The 21,044-nt window shown below is 33.8% G+C and overlaps 1 protein-coding gene across 2 annotated transcripts in view; it reads left to right on the top strand.

The window, feature by feature from the left end:
* Positions 1–1,593: 1,593 nt before the first annotated feature.
* Positions 1,594–21,044, top strand: part of LOC108574608 (caskin-1) — a 24,216-nt gene continuing 4,765 nt past the window's right edge. Inside the window, exon 1 of one of the 2 annotated variants that reach the window (XM_017937226.1) lies at positions 1,594–1,933. In XM_017937226.1, the coding sequence (XP_017792715.1) occupies positions 1,918–1,933 (16 nt within the window). In that variant the 5' untranslated portion in view covers positions 1,594–1,917. Of the gene's footprint in view, positions 1,934–7,097; positions 7,193–21,044 lie in introns of those variants that run through there. The other variant, XM_017937227.1, reaches the window with a different exon arrangement.

Genomic DNA, 21,044 nt, shown 5'->3' on the forward strand with positions numbered 1-21,044 from the left:
ATAAATTTTAAGTAAACAAAATTTTTAAGTTTGTAAAAGATACAGTAAAATTTGTTATTAAACCATGTAAATTCAGGAATATCTTAATGTTATAAGTATACATTACAATATCTGCTCCATTATAATTTATAAAACAAATCAGATAACAGATTCACATTTATTTTGAATCATATTTGCTAATAGTAAAGAGTTGCTGTCATATACACAAACAAAATTATTTGTATAATTACTTTTAATTTGAAGTGTGTACAAATGTTGGTAATATGGTTATATTATTGCATTGTATTTGTGTATGTATGTGCAACAATGCTCACAAAATTCAAGTTGATGTTATAAGCTAATTGCCTATAATTAATTCTATTATGCTATTGGCTTTATACCAGCTTCTCTAAGAATAACAAGATACTTGTTAACTTTGAAACATTTCTGTACCGTTAATATAAATTTCAGCATTCTTAGTTTAGCTTTAAAAAAAACATAAGACTAACATAGAGGATAACATTTTTATGCAGACTGTACTTAATGTATGCACCATTTTTATTATTATAGTAGAACTGTTACATTTATATTATATAATTTATGTGCTACAAAAACATTTTTATGAACTTCATTTCAAATAGAAATTATAAATAATGATTTAGATGTAGTTATGAGTTGCAAAAATATTTGCAAAGTATTGTTTTCTCTTAATCTTTAGGAAGTATATACATACTTATGTGTGTAAAAGAATATAGCACTTTATTTTTGTGCTTTTTCATGTTCAGCAATTGTTTGTTAATTATGTTAATTGTTTGTTTTGATAGAAACAAATATAAAAAAATGTTTAATGAGATATAGACTACACCACAAAAAGGCATTAGTTGCAAACAATTATCATTATTTGTTATAGCATGTGTAAACCTTCTTACTGTTCCCATTCTGGATAAATAAAACTGGAATAACACAATGTTTCTATTATTATTATAATTTAAAATTTCTAGAGTTAAGCAAAACTATTTGTAAAATATAATAGTGATACAAATATTTCTACATTAATTTTCAATTAATAGGATATTATGGTATGAAAATATTTTATACAATTAATAATGACAGCTTTATGGAATTATGTGTACCACAACTAAAGCTGGAATTGACAATGATAATAAAAATAATAGATACATTATTCAACTAACGAATATATTTCAGTAACAAAAAAAAGAAGTGAATAATCGTAATTGAAAATTTTATATTCTACGATATTAAAACCAACATATTAGATTGTACATTTTGTACGATAAAATCTTTGGACGATTTAATAGTTTAATGTTATGATAATAGATCTGAATACAAATATCCAAACCATATAAAAACACGATACGGAATATGCGATTGAATAATGAATTTAAGAAGCAGACATTCGGACTTCAAAACCTAAATCCATACAAGGAGGAGATTTATCATTACCGGTCGGTTGAGCGCTCTAGCGGTGGCATTGGATACTACAGCACGACAGTGCTACGTGAGAAGTCGTGATGGAGTAGTTTATACCCTGTTTGGTGGCCGTTTCTCATCCGTATTCAAGTACGTCTAAAATTACCACGTTTTTAGTGCACTCGTTGCTTACGCAAAAAGAAAACTTTTCGGATCGTGGCTAACAGTATGTCACTTCTTTTTGAAGCAACTTTTTACTTTTTTGTGGTAATATAACGAGGAAAAAACGGTGTCGAAGGCTCAAGTTATCTGCTTTGTTCGAGAAAATCCTCATAAGTGGGCAATGGCGCGGGAACCTTGCGTTCCAAAATCGGTGTGTGCATGGCGTAGGTGATGATCGGTGTTTGTACATGTGGCATGGTGTTTATAGCGTACAAGAAGATTTACATACCTTGCTGGATTGGCCAGCTCGTCGGTTTTTGGATACGAGCTGTGTCGTGAGCCGCCATGAGGCGTATTAGCGGTAAGCGAAATGTACTCTTTCTTATCTTAAACGAAATTTTTTAAATATTTATCAATGATTATACGCAGTGTTTTCGAAAAGCATTGTTCATATTTATTAAGGGAGTAATATTAAAAAAAATTTTTGATAAGATATGTATATAGGAACGTTATTGTCAACTCCTTTATAAGAATGCGCACGCGCTAGTTTTGTGAGTTGTTTGCGAATTACTTAACATTCCACTTTAAGTAGTACTCAGCTTTTAATATATTATGAATTGAATGTCGTTATATGAAATGTAACGAGTTTCTATAAATGAACATTGATTAAAGTTTACGAATATATTTTATTAAAGATGTTATTTAAGTTAATGATTAAACTATACTGACTGGTTCATTCAACATTAAATCATTATGTTTTGTATAATTGTTTACATTGTGTTTAATTTTTGTTTCTCCTACAAATATACTTTAACATGGATTAACTTTGTTCATAGAGTTCAATATGTTATATAAAAGATCAGATCATAAAATTCACAACTGGTTGATTACTTTTCTATTTGATGAATCCTTTGAAAATGTTGAAACTTATCATTCATGTAAGTGTTTTTGGAACTCACAACTAGTATGTAAAGACCATTTAAACATTCCACAGAGCAAAATATAATAATTTCTCAGGTGTTTTTGCATTACAGAATTAATATAGTAAATTGTATAGCTAGAAAGTGGAGTTACTTGGATTAGCAAACATGTTTGAATCTTTTCCCCTTCTACTAGAAAGAGGCTACTTGAATATTTTCTTCTTTGTAGTGTTGAAGAAAATATAAGATTCCTTTTTCGAATTAAATCAGATAAGGGAACATATAAATATGTGTACTTGGAAGATTTTTATGATACATTTTCTGTTATGTCCATGTAGCTTGAGAATCATCAATTATTTTCTAATCACTTCACTTTTAATTGAACATGGAATAACCACAGAAATTTCATATCTATTAATATGATACAATACAGGAATTGCATGAATATTATTATTCATTTTACAATCTATGTTGATCCTATTGATTTTCTTATTTTATCATTAACTTCTTATATTCAAAGCATACATGATGGTTTTTTTAAATTACGAAAAAGTATCAAATAAATTTTCCAATAACATTTTCCGATTTATGTCAAAAAATTGTTCGTTTAATTAATTACTTTCGCAATGCTTTAATTGATGATTCGTAACTAATTTCTTATTATTGCATAGTCATCTTACATAGTATAAGGGCACACTTAGTTTAATTAACTTCACATCTATGTATACATTTAAATTATTATTGGCCGATTGAACGAGTTCTTTTAATTATATTCGTGCTTGTGTACGTTTTTCATGGCCATTCTTACTTTTTTCTTCTATATCTTCTACCATACAATAAGTATAAATAATTTACGCGATAAATCCTTGGAATATTTATTACATTTATGGAACTCATACTTGTAGTATGTGATTTTTTTTTAAATCAGCATTATTATCAATTTCGACATAGTTCAGTATTTGTCGTTTGGCGAAAAGATTGAAGATTTTAAGAAGAGGATGAAAGATGAGGAAGAAGTTGGGATTAGAGAGAGGAGGAGATTAGGACAGAGTAGAAGAGATGAAAGTAGAAAGAGGTGGAGGTAAAGGAAGAGTGAAAAAAGAGAGAGAAACGTGGAACGGTACGTGGGACTGCGTTTATTGTACTTTTTCCATTCACGCTGTCGAATGTCACTTCTCAATTATCAAAATGAAGCATATTAATACAGACATAATTATCTAACCATGAGAACTAATTTATACGTTTATTTAGAAACTTTGATGGGGCATAAACATAAGTGATAACCACTAAAAGAGATAAAATGTTTAGAAATTGTCTAATTACAAAACTAGCAAATGGATAACAAATTTACTGATTAATGCTGTAATTCTTGTGCGCTGTTCGGGTCAATTTGACTTGAAATTCGGCATTAAATAACTTATTGATAAAGTACTCAATTTATATGAAATTTAGTGACTTTTATGATCACTACTTGAAGAATGTGTCAAACAAAGGTTTTGCTTGCTTTTTCAAATAATGGACACCTATATTTAGTCAGGTATATTACATATGTATATCTCATGTCTTAGGACATTTCTATTGGCTATTTATCATTCATGCGCAAGAAAGACCGTATTCGGAAATAATTCGAAACTATAGTGGTATAGTCGATGGGTTAACCGAATGTATAACACAGCACATGCAGTATATGCGATTTCGAAATTATAGTAAAAAGGTACTTATATCATTCTTTTACCTCGCTCATGAGTAAAACCCTTGTTCTTTATCTGGGTTGGAAGGCTTAGATAAAGACTAAAAGAGAGCGGTCCGTGAAAATAAATATGTAGTATGCGCCGCGGTCGTGGAAGATAAATATAAGTAGCATGCAACAGGGTAGTATTATTCAATCTTATTTCAATATATGAACGACAGCGGACGACAAAAAGACATAGAATTCAGTGAAAATGGAAATAAAATTGACGGAGGAGAAAGTTTTGTCAACAGCTTCAGTGAACTTGTGTCAAAAAGAAAAGAAAAATAAAATAAAATACAGTGCTTCTTCGAACAACGTGGTTTCACTTATACGCGTTTTTTTTTTCCTTGAAAAATTTCAACGTTTATTTCGAATGAATTTACACATTTAACATACATTTACAATTTTCTTTATCATGACGAATAAGAATGGTAAGAATGAGCGCATACAAATTTGTTCGTGTGAACTAATTCCACATTAATTGTCGCTGCATGCAAGAAGCAGTGGCACCGAATTCAAATACATAACGAATAGCCGAACTTGGGAGAAAAATCAAACGACCAGTGTGTCGCTGCGAGTTACAAGGAACTACATTTAGGTAATTACATCATATGTGCGCCTATGTGTGTAAATATATGCACATGCATTGGAACAGTATAATAACTGTTTTTCAGTATGGAGCATTGTATACATACGATATTCAGTTATGATTCAATAGAAACTGCATTTGACTTATTCATTGACAATAATACCACAAATATAATTGTCACCATGTGAAACCAAAAATAAGTTGTAAACGACACCGTTGTTTTACATGCTCTTTCGCCGCTGACAGAAAAATAAGTATTTACAGCCTATGCTCTGTATATAAAAATCACATATATAAAAAACATTCTATTATTGTTTGTGAAAGATGTGTAAATAAATCGTAGTTTTATAATTTATTATAATTTAGTTTTAGTTTTATTTATAAATTGTTATGCGTAAGAAGAAGATATACATATGTATATGTACAGTGTATTGATATTGACTACGACCTATTTTAGTTTCCATCTCTAATGATTTACATTTGTTTCTTTGATCATTTTCAAATTAATTAATTCTTCGTTGTTACAGCGGTGTTATATATAATGTCGGGAAAAAAAACGACAGAACTTACCGATAGACCTGATAGTTTCTCAACATTTAAAAATTATTCTCATATTTGTATAATAACTATTCAACGAAAATTTTACTTCAACTATCATGCCGTTGAATTTTAAAACTTTCTTAGGGGAGGCACGATGTCGATGTCGTTCGCTTTGTAAAATGTAACTCGATCTTTGTTAGCTCAGCGGTTTATGACACGGATATGCTAAAGAGGTTATTTTTGAGATTAGGACTTTAGTTTATTATTAACATGCGTTTCATGCAAAGTTGAATTTACAACACACTAGAGTTTTTAGAAAATCATTTCTCTCGTTCTTAATAACCAGAAGTTATGTCACAAAAGGTGGGCTTTCCGAAGGGCGGAATCAGAGGTTATTTGTAACGGTCAAGAGACCGAAGTGGTCAAACCTGGAAGAAATCCTACACTGTTGCCAAACATTCGCCACTTTCAGCTAAGACATTGCCATCCCCTCTCCAAACTAACCTGTGTTGAGGATTCAGTATTTTTAGGAATCACCAATCAACGTGCATTAGATACATAGAAAATCGAGTCGGCAGGAAGTGTCGACGACGAGAATGCAATTGAAAAATAGTAACGAAATAGTACAGTTTGAATTCAGCACGCCTAGCAATTAGGCTAGGCACATAATGCAGTACAACAGAATCTAACAATCAGTTTAGATTCTTGGCCTGAATGCCAAGAAGAAACGTTTAGGCTTCGTTTGTGCATATAGTTCGTAGAATCAAGTTTGCGAATAAAATTAGTTAAGCACAAACAAGATACAGAATCAGTCTCCCATAAAAAGTCAGTTTTTCGGTGGACCTTCGAGAAGGAGAACTTCAGATGACATTAGTATGTGCAATATTCAAGGACTGAACGATAATTAGTATTCTGTAAGTCCTCAACGATCGTGCACTGCTTAATGTATGCGCATATCAAAACGTTTATTCTTTACTTCCGTTATAGTTTGCCTTTTTTGAATCGTCTGTTAAAAATTCTAAACCATTTATGAAAGTGTTCTTCCTTGTATGCTTTCTGTTTAAACATCCTTTATTTTTAATTACCGTTCAACTGTATATTCTAAATACTTCGCGGTATTCGTAACTAAAAAATTACTGCGAATACGAACGCCTTTGATGATATTTAAAAACTGATTTTTAAATGACAGTTATACTACGTAATGTACATCTAGATGTCATTATAAAATTAAGTATATTATTAATATAATATAATACTTAATATATGAGATAGAAATATTTCTACAGAAAGAAGTGATTTTGCGTATTGAAAAGAAATGTATGTATCTATTTATTGAAGCATAGTTGGCATGTGAATGATATTCTGTATAATAGTCAAGTACATAAAGAGTCAACGGCATACTTGAAATATCAGCAGCAGATCTCATTCTGGAATGGCTTTCCATCCTGATTTTTATTAACGTTTCTACAAACTATACAAAACACGAGTTGGGTGTGACTTCTTTTTTTTTTTTCAGTTGGTAACTTCCAGAAAATATCTAACAGATACTAAAGTTGCACATATTTGTATTAGTCTCTAACACGAAGCCATTTCTCAACTCAATAGAAGAACGAGATTGTTTTTCCTTCTCTCATCGAGACTTTTAATTTCTCCGTATAATGTAAAGTCGTTTTTAGTATTAATTATAAATAGGTGAAAGAACAATTTTTTCCACTATTTCAGGATAATAAGCTGTCACCTGATCTGATCTGTTCATCCCTGCTTTGTGAATGTTGTAATCAAGAACGACGTCTGGTTTTGTCTCTTTCTAACTGGCTCTTCTCGCGACCACATAACAACGTAAGTTGTAGAAGCTGTGTGGCATGCTAACAGCATCAACACATCTCTCGTGCCTCTTCATTTTAAGGCAACGCAGGTGCTTCCCTCTTGTCGACATTTTTTTACCTTCTTTTTTTATCTTCTTCTTTAACACAGTTGCTTACAGAAAGTTTTATCTATTTGGACAGATAGTCGAGCTCTTGTCAATAGCAACCTCAATAGTTATTCACCAACCTCAAAGTACCATAATACCTAGCTCTTTGTCTCCCTTTCTCAAATACACCTTCATTTGAAATATACAAATAGATGAAACATACCGTAATAGTTTGCATACGTTGCAATATGTGTGTACGTGAAAATTTCGAAATGTGAAAACCTTTAAACTTACGTGGATTTTTGTCAAAAAGAAAAGAAGAAGAAAAAAAAGAGTAGAATTTGTAAGAGTACGATTCTCATAACAGGAGATTATAGTAAATTTTTATGGTCAAGTTGGTTCGTTATTTTAAAGGTTGAGGTTTGATAGCACTGTTTTGAAACGACCACGCCTCATAATCGATGCAACCCAAGGAGTATAGAGAATATAGAAGAATGTAGAATTTTTAGATTGTAATCATTGATCTTAAGTTTCTTCACGAGGCACGTGTGTATTATTGTGGTATATATGAAATAATCATATACATATACGTATGTATCATTGTTTCATATATATCGTAATGATGCATACGAACCTCATGAAGAAACTTAAGGTCAATGATTACAGTCTAAAAATTCTACATTCTTCTATATTACTCTACACTCCTTAGGTTGCATCTTGCCCATAATCTCTTCTTTAATTAAAATTGAGGGACGCCCGTCTATTGTAGATGAAAAGGTTGTAATTTAGTAATTCTTTTCTAATTAATATCTTATTTTTTCTATTTTTTTAAATCATAGTTCATGTACTTATAAATAAATTTTCTGAGTAGTTTTTATAGAATAATGTGGTTTATCTTAAATAAGAGTAATTACAAATTAAATACGGACAAAACAGTGTAGACAAAATTGAGTGGGCATTTTCATTTTTTTCATATTTCATGCTTTTTATCTTCCTTTAATATTTTTGTATTTCCCTCTCAAACCTTAATGACTGCTTGTAAGCGTCTAGGAATACTTTCCATTAAACGTTCGATCTTATTTTTCATTATACACTCTCATGAATGTTGTAAACCATCGAAGAATGAAGTTTTATTTGACCTGTTGGTAATTGGTACTTCTTTATCGAGTAGGTTTTCAATTGGGTTTAAGTCTGGACTTCGCGGTATAAAATTTCGCATTTTATGTATGAATTACATTAATAGAATGAAATTTTTAAGTAATTAAAAATATTGGACATTTTATAAAGACGTATTGAAAAGGGCAATATTATCATAATTGTAGCTGAGCATTTTCGTAGATAATTACAATTTATTTAAAAAATTGTCGACATTTTACAATATTGCACAATAAAACGAGAATCTTGTAGTCCCTCTGCCTTCATTTATTATGAATTAATAAAACTATTATACATAAGTACATAGGATAATAAGTCCCTCCTTTTAGATTATAAAACCGCGTGCCTTTGGTTTTAAGTAGTAATACGTGACATACATTGAGATATTCTTCCAACTCTAATCTGACTAAATTTTAATCAAACGGAAATATAAATAAAAAACAAGATTTCAGATTTTTCATTATTTTCTTGTATAATACGTTCTGGAATCTTACATAAAGGGTGATGATTAATCTTTCAATTTTCAGTAGTCTCTAATTTACTTTCTTAAAAGGTTCTGTTAAATACTAAACCACTAACAAATCTTATTATTATAGTTGCACTGAATATTAGAATCAACGTTGCATTCTACTTACATTTGCAAGTTTTACAAAAATTTTATTACTTCTTGTTAAGTAGTGCTAACGAGTGCTTTAATTACTAAAAGATTAATATTAGAACAAGTATAAATCACACTTCCGCTTATTTCTTCTAGCCTTTATAATACACGTAATGCTAGTCTGTAATTATTGCAGATAAAGGAAAGTAAGTTATTATTGTAGTATCGTAAAAATGTTACCCCTTCCCACGTAGTCTTAAGAGGCACAGGACGGGGTTGTTAAAGAGAAAGTGGGGGTCGCCGGGACACGAGCCAGACCCTTCGCGAAAACCCTCGATGACGCACGAGGCCCGCCGATCCGTTGACCACTTTTAATGGAAAAAACCCAGAAATAGCGTGCGTATATGGTTGGAGAGAAAGGAAGAGTTTTTTTTCTTGCAGATAGAGTCAGTGTTAGATAGAGTCGTCAGAGTGTTGAAGATAGTGTTACAAAGAGTGTTGTACGAGTCGTTTAAGAGTTGCCTTAGAGTTATCCTTAGTTGTGTTATAAAAGCCGTTTTATAGTTATATAACAGTTGTTTTAGCGTTGTGAGTTGTGTCCAATTATTATTATATTTACTTATCTTATTCTGTCAATTGTCATTGCCGCAAAGCATCATTATAAACTGTTGTGGGATTGACGCCGGTCGACGATCGGTTCGGCCGATTCTTTTGTCACAGGCATGGGTGACAGCCGCGGTCATTCACCCATCAGCTGATCGCCCTTGTTTATTTATTTGTTCATTGACCTAGTAACCGGTCGTCAACAAGCGTGCATAAATGTGTGTATGTTTATGTGCGGATGAACGAGTGATTGACACCTAACGAACGAATCGCCAGGAAAGCCGTGAGGTGACTGCCGATCGCAAAACGGGCAGAGTGATTCAGAGCGTTAAAGGAAGTGAATGAAAGTACAAGTCCGTGTCAAAGAGCGAATAAAGAAAAGTGTATTACCCAATATATTCCGGTTTGCCATAACCCCAATTTCTACACTATTACATGAAAAACACTTAAGCGAAACCATAACCTAAAAAACATTAAAAAAAATTAATTTAAAAGAGGTTGGGATTTGTGTGACAATTTCTTTGATGCCAGCAATTTCCATAGCTCTGTTTGTTCCTGTATAATTTTTAATGCAGTTGTTTTCATGTTGCTGTTGAAATCGATTAGGGCATATACAATATTTAGTGAATACCGAAACATCCATAACTTTTCCGGTATCAATACTTGTTGCAGTTACGATACCGTTTAGCGAAGTGCGCCCTTTCTTTTGCCATATATCGTCAAGTGCAATTCTAATGTATCTGGAGCCTTCATTCGCAACGACAGCTTTACTGACAGCTATTGTAAGACACGAAATAAAACTTTATCTGAAATGATATTCAGCAGTAGAAACGCAAAATAACACGAAAGTGTCATTCAACTAAGACACATGTCGTATTTCTTACGAAAAATGAAAAGAAATGAAAAATACGCAAAAACATTGTTAGTATCTATCACGGCACGGTGGAAAAAGATAATAACCAAATAATACCACACCGGCTCAAAGCCTAACCGTACTTTATTTTTTTGTCCTTCTGTCACCCGTTACGCTCGAGGCTCACACGCTTCTCTTCTCTCGTGCATCTTGCGCCCCACCACGAGTCACGTGATGCTCGTATCGATCTGCGCATCGACCCGATCAGCACATACGCTACATCTCCTTCCTTCCTTAACATTTTACTTAACATACATCGTTCTTAATTTATTCTTAATCTAACTCTTAAGTACATCTAATCCTATGAACCCTATACTCGCCGTCCCACTCTGGAAATTTTATATTCCGTTTTGGTCTCCCTGAATCGTTTACACTTGTTCCGGTTTTTCTATCCCTCTCGCTTTCCTTCCGAACGTCTCTTTCTTTTTTTTTCTCAGCTTTCGTTTTCCCGCACATTACATATAATGTCTTCTATAAAGTTCACCACGCCTTCACAGCCTACTAATACTGATCGCATTATTCTTTGAAACATTTTCGACGTATAATTATATAATTCCAAACATTAATCTCTTATATCGAAATAACGATGTTCTGTTATAAAAGTTACGATGACCCTGCATTCCTCGTGTAATTCGACCTGGTGGTATGCAGACCTGACATCTAACGTGCTAAACTAAAAACTCTAAAATTTCTTCTAGTATCGGTATAGAGTACCTATCTCTCCTGCAAAATCGCTTCGTTTGCTTTTCGCATATCAACACACAGCTTAACCTCTTTACTTCGTTTACTCCTAATCCTATTTTTAGAATTCCCAATTCTTTTGACGTTTTTAACCTAATATCGGTCTCCCTTTTCCTTCTAAAACTACGAAATTCGCTTGCAATTGCCTATCATCAACGTCGCTCTGAAACTGTCCTAATAACTCTAGGCGCTGTGTAGTGCACGTACGGGTATATATTCTTATCTACGTACCTGCTTGTTTCGCAAACGATCCTTCTATCTTTGCACCACTTCCACGTTTTCTCGTCGATAATGTTACATTGTGCCCCCTTGAATCTATCAACATATTTAAAATAACCCCTCCTATCTTAACGTCTACACATTGTCCATCTTTCACAGCGTTGATCCGGTAGTTCGCTCGCAATCGAAATGCGTATCTTGATTTTCCTGTACCAGTCTCTTCGTCTAGTTCTCTAATCCTCGTGCTGCCACGTGGTGGTTCTCTTCTGCTACCGTTGTTCGCCGCCATCTGCAACTTGCATACCATCGCAGTACAAAAATTTTACACCAGAAGATTGGAAACGAGCCCTATGGATTTATAAATCTGTATTTGAAATTTTCTCTTAAAAACGAAGAATATTCCCTTCGTCGACGAAGAGGAGAACGATCGATGCAAGAATGTTTGGCTCCTATTATTAAACACGGAAGAAGTAAAGTTGTCGTTTGGCGATGTTTCACTGAAAGTACGTGATTTGAATAAAATAGACGTGATTTTGGAGAAAGCAGAATATTTGACTATCTTGCAGAAACATGGAATTCCTTTTGGAATTTGAATCGTGAGGCAGAATTTTATTTTTCAGCAAGATAATGACATCTAGCATACGTCTCGACTATGAAAGGGTTTTTTAACCGAAGAAAAAAGTATAATAGAGGGACGTCTACAATTAATGGTATGGTTCTCCGCAGTTGCCAGATCTGTCGGCAATAGAACATCTGTGGGATGGAACTGGACAGAATAATGGAGTAAAAGTGTCCACAAAATAAAATGCCATAATAGAATTATTTTCAAGAAGCTTAGAGTACTCTGCCATGTGATTATTTAGAAAAACTTATCTGAAGATTGCAAGAAATGAGGAGGACATATTAATGATAATCAAATGTCATAATTTGTATTGCACAACAGATGAATAAATGACTCATTTGTAATCCTAAACTATCCTATAGTTAATACTGCTTTCTTTCTCATAATGTGCTTTATGATGTACTTGATGAAATTTCCAAACCTTTTCGGTTTTTAAAAAAATTATTTAATATTGGAAAGAAAAATTTTGTTATTTGGCTTTCTGAACGTTAACGAGCTTTTTATTTATGTCTACATTATGGAGCAATTATCAGAAGTGTATACACTTATACTTGAGAAATCATCCTTTTGAAATTAATAAATTTATTCGCACACTCAATTCATAAAGCACTCCTTACGGGTCGTCGTTCTGTATTTCGTAATCTTCAACGTAATCTTCGCTGTACACAGTACTTGCTTCTACATTTTTACGGTATTTTTCTCGGTAAATATTACAATTTTAATTCGGTATTTCTCCGATCGTGTACTTTTAGGTTTAAGTACATATTTCCACGTGGAAAGTTGTTTCACGTGTCGCGTTTTTGGAAACCTACGCGTGGAAGTATTATCGGGGCGGCCTACGCCGTTCTCCGGAAACTTGTCCACCCACCTTCGACCTCGCCTCTTTGCATTCGCCACACTAACGACTCGTTGGTGTCGCCACGTTAAACCTGTACGCAGTAGGGAACGTTTCTGGCAGTCTTATCCGGTTATCTCCACAGTTTCCTTCGCAGTATTTCAGTAGCGTATACTGTGAAAATTCGTAGAAATTGGTGATCGCTTGTTATATTAGTGGATTTTTCGGAGACGGACAGTGAATAACCCAATTATTCCGAGAAGACATGATTGTCGCGGCTAACGTGAAACATGTACCTTTAGAAGGATTGACTTGACTAAGTGGTTGAAGTCAAAATACTGCACAGTCGAACAGAGAAACGTTGTTTTCTTCGTAGTATATTCGAAATATCTTGAAATCACAATGTACAGTTTATTAAAAGCCGAAAGAAAAATGGTACCCCTTTAGAACAATTCTAGGGACACTTTTACACTCATGAATATAGTTTTTGCTTAAATATACATTTTAATCGAAATTTATGAAATCGAAATGGAAACTTCACGGAGCCATTTTTCACCATTTTGTCACCAATTTTAAACGTCGTATAATTAGTTTCACCTGTATAAATATCATTATAAAAACAATACACAAATTTGTATATTTAATACATGTATAGCATAGTAATGTCGTGATAAAAAAGTAACACATAAAAAAAACAGAAGAAATTAAAAAAAAAATCGATAAACTGTCTATTTGAAACAAAGTAAGTTCCACCATAAATGGCGATCACTGCTGTTACGAGCTGTTTGGGTCCCCCGCCCTTACCACCCGGCAAGCGCTTTCTGCAGAAGTCCTCGAAGAAATTATCTTCGACGTATAGAAGCTTTCGCGATCCAGCTGTCGAAGCCTGGATTCCAAACGGTGTCCTCGAAATGTCGAAAACGAAACTTTATTCACGGGAGCGTAATCCGGTAATTTGTGCGATAGGCAACGGCAATTTGTTTAGAAGCTGCTCGGAGGGTAATCTAAGTGCACCTAAAACGAGTGCAGTATTATCCACTACTCCGCTTGATAAGTGCATTCAGGCGATTTATGGAAGCTGGAAGAATCTCATGCATCGTAAGTGTAATATTATGTGATCGTTGCTCGACTAGTAGCGGTTCAAAATAGATTGAATAAATTAAACGATATCTGCTATACAGCGAAGCATCGGACATCCGATCGAATATTTGACAAAATATTCTCTACGGAATATAGATGAAAAATAATAAGAAAATTGATTAACAAGCATCTGACAAGTAAGATAAGAAGAGATAGTAAAAGTAATTATCACGGTTTCTCGCGATAGTAAAGCAATTATATGAATAAAATCTTTTGTTGTGCGATTTCGTGTTAATTGATTTATATTTAAAGAAATATATTTGATATGTGAATATTTATCTAACATGATTTCCTTCACTTCACCTCCTTTGCGTTGTTACTTTCGAAACCATTGTTCACCTTCAAATGCTTTAATATATATTGCTTAGTTTTTTTTTTTTCTTTTTGTTTATTTCCAAATGAAATATATTTATCGTTGCATTCGAGTGATAAAGAACGCAAATCTGCAGGTGAATTTGAGTTTCCTGACTTTCAGTTTCAACATGCCGAAATTGTATTATTTATGTATAGTATAATCCTCGCTTAATAGTCGCTGGCTCAGGTCCGCGTCACGACTATTACGCGGGGAGATAGGTGTTCCGAGAATCGCCGGTCATCTCCCTTCGGTTCGCTCGCTTCTTGAGTGCATCGGAGGCGAGAGTGAGAAACGTCGAGTGTGAGTGTAATAGGGAGAATCGGTGGGGATAACTCATCGGCAACTAAACGGGGACAAAAATGCGGCACAAAAAAATAACACACACATATGCAGGTTTGGTAGAGAAGAGTTTAATAGTCCTCGTTAATATTGAAAATTCAGATTAATTTACGTAGTAACATCGAAGATTATATACAATTCCTGCGCTAGTACATCAATTATACAAAGCTGAATATTACAATGTTGAATTGCAAAAATACCGTTACACGTCGACGTAGTTTCTTTTTTAGTGGTCGTAGACGTAGAAATATGTAAGAATGATATCTGCCCACACTTATGCTCCTCTCAACATATTTATCACTCTGAATCTGATACCGGTTTTGGGGTCTTCTGAGGCGAACAGGTTAGACTTTGATTGAACACAGAAATACGCGCTCAGTATTACTGTCGAGTACAGCAAGCGCGAAGAAATCATCTTTCTTAACAAGCATGTGGGTCCCACAGTGCTTATAGCCAACCTTCGAATTTACTTAACGCGGAGGCTGTAACAGTTGAACTTAATAAGCGGGGATTAGAACAACGGTCTCACCCAGTTTGCTGGTCGCTAAAACACTATAAAGACGATGATATATTACGTTGAATAACGCTGTCAGAAAATTTGTATAAGTACGCGTGAAAAGTTTGCGTTGTCAGGCTATCGTAGAGAATAAAAGTACGTGTAAAACGTCTAGTAAAATTGATATCAAGTCATGACCTCACGTCTGTAAATTCCTTATCAAAGAACAAACAAACTATCGTTCTATCTAAAGAAAAATAAATGTAACCTTCAATATATCATACGATATAGTATCTGCTATGGTACATAGAAAAAAACTTGTTATCACCACTCTGCGATTGCCCTTTTATTCCCATGTATTCTTTGCTTGACAAATATATCTCTTGTAGTTGTAGTTCTTAAAAATAATGATGGTACGAATAGTTTCATCTTCTTAACTACTTCATTTAATTTAATTCTAACCAAATAGATTCCATTTTTTCTTAAATTTATCTCTATTTTGTAAATTTATTGTCATAGATGTAAAACACTTGTCATGAGTATTACACGCTATATATTAGATTCACGATACGAAACATGTTACGTATCAAATGACACGTGTCTAATTCGAGCCTCAGAAACGCCCACACTCTAGTTCGTTGATGGATTCAGTTCCCCAGAGATTCCTTGTCATTTATCTGCGTGTTTTAATCAACTTGGGAAATTCACTAGGAATTATTAAGCTACCAATTTTATTCACGTCAGCTATTTTAAGAGAAACACATGCATTCAGTTGTTAATTTCGTGGCGGTACTTCTTACGTTCCACCACTTTTAACCTAAGTCTAACCATCCCCCGCGTCTAAGACACGGGTTTCCTAGATAGCTTTACTGACATGTCCATTTAGCAGTCCCAGGACGAAACGTATCTTTCTTTCTTTTTTCCGCCTATCCTTTATTTATTTCCTCCTTCCATAACCAACCGCCTTAATTGGTGGTAACCCTGACGTGATCAAAATACGAATCGACAAAGAGGAACACACCATTGACGGAAGCCGATGGAGATGCTGCTACATTTCTTTACTAGGATACGTAACCCCTCTCCTAGGGTGGCCATGCAACTAATTGTAAGACGCTGATCGCAGCGACACAACGGCGGGTTCGGGCAACACCGCAATTTCTGGGATGATGTTTGACGACACTAACAGAGAGCCGGTCAGCCACGCATTCTTAAACTGTGGGCCAGGCTGGGACAGCAGAGTATTATACGGCTACAACTCTTAGCTTGAACAACACAATTAGCCTCAATATATAAAGTAAAGTATTTCCAACGATGCACCTGTAGCAGCAATATCCACCGTTGCAACCACGCCTAACACGCAGCGGAAAAACAAACACGGACGGTCATTATCACATCGTTAACCACTGGCAAGGGGATATTGTGGCGGTAATTCCTACATTCCACCACCAGAGGGGGCCAGACAAACTAATTGACAAAATATCAACCTTTCTCACTAGTCCGCGCCCAAGGCTTCCATAACTAAATACAGTCTTGATTCGTAATAAGCAACTGTTATCTGCCTTCTCTATTTGAAGTCGCCCGCTGAATGAGAAATCCGTGAAAGGGAGAAGCCATAAATCTTTCGTCAGAGTGACGTCGTTTAGTAGAAGAAGAATAAAATATGTATAATTCTTTCTCACTTTAGTATTAGCGATGTTCTCTCGTTCCGTTCGAGGACAAAGTCACGCAGAATAGTGTACTAATCCGTAATAAGCAACTTTTAACATAAGTCTAATCATCCTCCGCGTTTAAGGCAGTTGTTTTCTAGATAGCCTTACCGACGGGTCCACTAAGAGGCCCAGGACGAAACACACATTTTCTTTCCCTTTACTTTTCCACCTATCCTCTCTCTATTTATTTCCTCCTTCCATAACCAACCGCCATAGCATTAAAAACTGAGTAAATGTGTATTAAAGTATAATAGCTGTAAAGTAGATATTTATTGAAATATTTGCAATAAAAGTTCTATTCTACCTAAAGTCGAATTTACGTTAGAGAATTATATACAAAGTATTTCATTAGTGACACGTCATGAAATAAGAAAAATCAGCTGTGAAGCTATATTAAAGGGGGCACTACTAGTCATCTACTAGTTACTTGTCAGATAAGCTTTTGTGAATATGCATCTTTATGTAATTTTTAACGCTGTAGTCATGCAGAAAATTTTTGTTTTGAAAAATTCGTAACCTTATATCTTCGCACAGAAAATATCTTATACACAGTGTGTAAAAAAGTGTTGGACTGGAAACTCTATTTTTTTTTTTTTTTTTTTCAGTACAATGTAGTTTCTAAAAATAATATCCCACTCTTTTTTATCGATAATCGTCCACACTGAAAGGATGAAGATCGTGCATAAAGTTGGGGTGGTTAACATATTTGACATAATATCTCGAAAACTGTTAGAGATAGAGATTGAGAATAATTGACGTGATTTGAGAATAATTTATTTGCAATATGAAAGAAACTATATCTATGTAAGTTTCTGTTCTAACAAATTTATATACTGCAAATCAACGGTAAATCTTAGTAACTTCCTTAATTACATTTGCACAATTATAAATGTGGGTTTTGAATTTTATATCTTATGGTAGAATTGTTGATAAATCTACACGGGAAAATCGGTATAAACTTCATCGATATGAAACTTCCTTTAACAATCTTCGTAATGCTAGACTCTAAAAATAGAGTATCCGGGAATAAAATCATGTTATTCGTTACTTACTAAATTTTTATACAAGATTTTTGCAGAGGGATAAAGTCCTGCGAGTTACTATATTCTTAAATATTTCAAGCGTTATGTTCCAGATAAGCCTATAATTGGAGAGGAGAGATTTATTGCTTCATTTAAATATACGCGTTGCGAGGTGTAATTTTCAGGCCTGAACAAACGAATAAAAACTGAAGGATTTATTAAAGATAATCTATGGAATATGAGCCTAATAAATTTGTAAAATCTAAAGACTTTAGTGGAAATGCTATCGCGTTACAGCCGCAATTTTCACTCAGAAAGCGGAAGTAGTAAAGATTCCGCTTATGTTAATAACAATATGTGAAAAATTCAAGTGTCTAGTACAACAATAAAATCCATGTATGTATAACAACGAATAAGTTATTATCAATATAATTATTGCGACGATTATTATTAATATACATATGCTTTTTCTTATGTTTCTTCAATTATAAAATTATTATTTTTATAGTTTAAATAAATATAAGGGCGTCGTTCGAATTACAAATCTGTTCCATCGGAAAATTATGATATAATACATTTGTAAATACTGTAGTTAATATAACTTTTACCTTTATATTGTTGTAGTGAAATATGATTTGACATTAAAAGAATACGATAGTAAAGAATATCATTGCAAAATATAAATTTATAAATACATTTTCGTTTCGGTTATGTATATTAAAATATAAAAAATACAATTTGTTTAAATGAAAAAATCGATTATTTAAAAATAACTTTTGGTTTTTTAAATAGCATCGTATATTTGTACACATTTACATTTGTCATTTATTTTTAGTCAAGTAAAAACGATCATATGTGTTTTAAGTATGGTATTGTGGTAATAAATTAACAATTCGAGAATTAACAATTCATTTTTAAGACTTGTAAGTAAGATAGGTGAATGGTTATTCATGAATTAATAAAGAACCTATTATTTGGCCATGAATTTAAAAGCTACACTAAACAACGTGTAGTATCGGTATGGCCCCGTGATGATTAACGATATAAATAATGGAATTAGAGAAGATTGTGTAGTTATCACTTTGTAAATATCAATAGTAACACAAAGGTGACCTTGATAACAAATTAAAGGTTGTTGACGTGTGTACTATTATAGTTTGGAATGCTTGTTGCAATAAAGCAATTTGAGCTTTCAGAGTCACAATAAATAGTTCGTTTTTTCGTCATATAAAAAATTTACTGCTTCTTGCCTTATTATTTTCCCATTTTCGTTTTCATTTAAACCCACGTGTTTGTAGTTGTCCGTCATAAAAGACTATAATAATATCACTTGGTGATGCGCCAAACTTAAATATCATCCAGAAAGTTAAACTTTCTTATCCTTTCATATTCTACGTTTATTTGTACATACATTTAATACAATAGCTTCGTAAACACCATCCTGATATTTGTTTATTTCGATCTGTCACATTATTTTACAAAATCTTGTTATTAACCAACAAAGCCCGATATTTAAAGTTGTATCGTGAGGATCTCTCGATTAAAAATTGAACGAAATCACATTATGAGAAGCTTACCTTCTTGTTCATGTAACCTACTTTAGGCGCTTTCTCTGATGTGCAACTTTAAAGAGATATAACTCGAAAGAGAACATTCGTAAGACCTATAGCTGTGCAACATTCTTATGCCGGTACATTTCACGTCCCTAAAGTTCAATGAAGTACTTTAGGGACACTTTCTTGAATGTATTTGCATACTTATTGCGAGTCCATTTGATTCGTTCCGTCGCAACAGAAACAGCAGTGGAGAAGGCTCCTCTGTTTTAGCCGTGTCAAGCACCCAGCGGTGCTCAAGAGAAATATCTGTTATTACTTTTGTGAACACAGCAACATATACAAAGTGCTTCTCTTCAGACACTTTCTATAATCTGACAAAGAAATGTTATAAACAAAAATTAGTCAGCACTCGATCGGCAACAAATTGTCAAAATACTGTTTCTTTGAAACTGTTTTTCACTAATTTTTGTTCATAACTTTGTTTTTGTCAAATTATTGGAAGTGCCTAAAAAATTGGGGCAACTGTTTCGATAGACACCCTGTAAAACGAACTTGCATTTCTCGCTTGATACGGCACTGGTCTCGACTGGCGCATAAAAACTTTTGTTCATAACAGTTTTTTGTCAGATTATCGGAAGTGCCTAAAAAATTGGGGCAACTGTTTCGATAGACACCCTGTAAAATAAACGTGTCTTTCCTCGCTTGGTACGGCACTGGCCTGGACCGGCGCATAAAAGTTGCCTGCCTCTGGGCGCATAATAACTAAAAAACGAAGCCTCAAACACCATTTTATTATTCTTCGTTTTCGTCTTATTTTCGCGTTCAGAATCATCCCTTAAACTTTCCACCGATGCTACCGAACATCCTGTACAATTAATACCACCATAGGTCAGGGCTGACGAACATCTTTTCCGCCGGGAGCCGCAAAGTCCCCACCATGCGGGAGCAGGAGCTACTACGTACGGCTCACGAGCCGCTAGTCGTCGCAAGAACACAAGTCTCTGAAGTCAAATAGGTATGGAGGGGGTTATTCCCCTACGACTGTGGTAGAACAGGCAAGTAAGGGAAGGGGCAGCCAGTTCGTCAGCCCTGCCATAGATAATAATACAAATTTTTTGAGCGGTGGTGTATGTACTTACATCTGCATACTAATTATTTTCAAATGTTACACAGAATATTTCTGGATATGTAATTATTTATATATACCTATACTGTAATTTCTGATAATCAATCAAGACAATCGTTTAAATTTTGATTGTACTATATTAAGGTATCCTGTTTTAAACTTGATTATAACGGTACAGATATGTGTTTCTTTAAACTTTATTTCAGATATACCTTGAATGTTATCCACGGTGTCTTTATTACTGTATATAATTTTGCATATCTCTAGATACAAATAACCCACGAATATTTCATTCATTTTTAAGGGAAATACTCGGCTTACGATTAGTGCTAGAGTTATAAAATAACTTT

Source organism: Habropoda laboriosa, unplaced genomic scaffold (genome assembly GCF_001263275.1).
Source record: "Habropoda laboriosa isolate 0110345459 unplaced genomic scaffold, ASM126327v1 scaffold175, whole genome shotgun sequence".
NCBI lineage: Eukaryota > Metazoa > Arthropoda > Insecta > Hymenoptera > Apidae > Habropoda > Habropoda laboriosa.